Genomic DNA, 1789 nt, shown 5'->3' on the forward strand with positions numbered 1-1789 from the left:
GTTTGAAATATTGCAAATTGTGAGAGAGACTAAATAAAAATTACTGTGACAGCTTGGGGCTAGCTCTCGACATGATTTGATACGATGTTCCAATTCAGACAGCTTATGATGTCCATAGCCCAAAATTTTGGACATGGGCTCTCCACAGCCCCAACTCTCCTGGGGCATATATTGCAAGTTTATTACTTGTTACCGCAGATAAAAGATTTACACTAAACAAAATGTCTCAACTTTATAGGTACTCTCTTGGTTTGGAAGTTAGCTCTCCCTAAGAGAAGGCAGAATAAATCTACTTGCCAGTTATGGGGAAAAAAACTATAGGATATATCAGTGTTTCCATGTCAGCATTTGACGTGGAATGATACATCAATGGTAAAGTAAAAAAGTCATTTTATTTTTTTCTTTTGAAAAAAAAAATGTAATTGCTGGTAGTTATCATTTTGTGAGACCCACTACTGGTTAGTTTTTATTTTGTTGTATCCACTTTTATCTATATGTTCTCCGAAGTCTATCCTAAATAGAATAAGCGATGTATTGTACAATTTCTCATCATAGAGGGTATCATCTGAAGCATGATTTGCTTATTTTGATCATGATATTTTTTCTTCACTCAGAAATCTGTGTCAGCAGTGCATCAAGCTGTTAAGCTAGTGCCAATCTTGTAAGAGAATTCGGTTAATCTCTACTTCCTTATGACTGACCTCAAGACTGATGGAAGCTATGTAGATTAACTATAGCAATCTTTATATATATATACTCAATGTGGGAAAGGTTAAAAATAGAGAAAAATGTAACTCTGTTATGTACTCTTAACTTTTGTGCCCTAGCTACTGAAAAAGAAAAAAGATCTTAACTTGATTTGTGTTTAGTTCAAACTAGATTTTTATTTATGTTTGATCACATAGTAAACCTCTTTGCTCCCATGATTCTATATATCGATTGGCTCTCAACTTAAAAATCAGATCCATCAAAGAATTTCTTTCTCGATAATCTAATCCCATTTGATTTTTCTTCAAGCTGCTAATGTGAAATCTACTGTTGTGTGCATATTTAAGTATGCGTGTTGCAGGAGTTTGAATGTTGTTATGGTTGTGTTGCTGATGCAAACAGCCAAGTATTCTGCCAGGAGGAATGAGGATGTATTGAAGACATTCTTTTTTACATGGATGGAAAATGTTTGAAACATGTACATTCTAAGATTCTACATTCAAAACATCCAATTTCTGAAATCTCCAGACATGAGCGTGGAGTTTAATCTATTTCTAGAAACCTGAAGGACACGGTCACAAAGAATTTTGCTGCACTCTGATAATTGAAAATTTTAGGTGCATAGTTGTTCTTACTTGGCCTTCCTTACCGTGGCTCCACCGTGAACGTCACTAGCGGCGCTCTCAACTTCTTTTCCTGGTTTGGTCCTTGGCCTTGCTCCCTCGTTTTGCTTAAATTGTCTGCCAAGTTTTTCTCTTGATGAGTATTTAGTAATTGCATGCTTGGAAGGACCTATGCCGACACTTATGTCATTGATTTTACATGGAAATTCAAGATGACTTGGACCAGAAGAGGCATCAGAAGCCATGGAATCATCACTTTCAGTACCATCATCAACTTTATTATAAGTGCCTTTTCTGTAATCTGCTTGGTTATCGGTACTGTGATCATCATCATCATCATCATCAAGGTGGTGATGGTTTTCTCGGATGGGGGAAGCAATATAGGTTGTCCACCCCGATTCATTACTGCTATTGCCACTGCATCCCTCTGTGCGCCCTAGGATTCTTGAAGACTCCAT

The 1789-nt window shown here is 36.8% G+C and overlaps 1 protein-coding gene across 1 annotated transcript; it reads right to left on the reverse strand.

The window, feature by feature from the left end:
- Positions 1 to 1339: 1339 nt before the first annotated feature.
- Positions 1340 to 1789, reverse strand: LOC110600468 (protein SOB FIVE-LIKE 1). The gene has a single exon (XM_021737338.1). It carries the CDS (start codon positions 1787 to 1789, stop codon positions 1340 to 1342), a length of 450 nt encoding a protein of 149 aa, XP_021593030.1.

This window comes from Manihot esculenta, chromosome 14 (assembly GCF_001659605.2).
Source record: "Manihot esculenta cultivar AM560-2 chromosome 14, M.esculenta_v8, whole genome shotgun sequence".
Classification (NCBI taxonomy): Eukaryota; Viridiplantae; Streptophyta; class Magnoliopsida; order Malpighiales; family Euphorbiaceae; genus Manihot; species Manihot esculenta.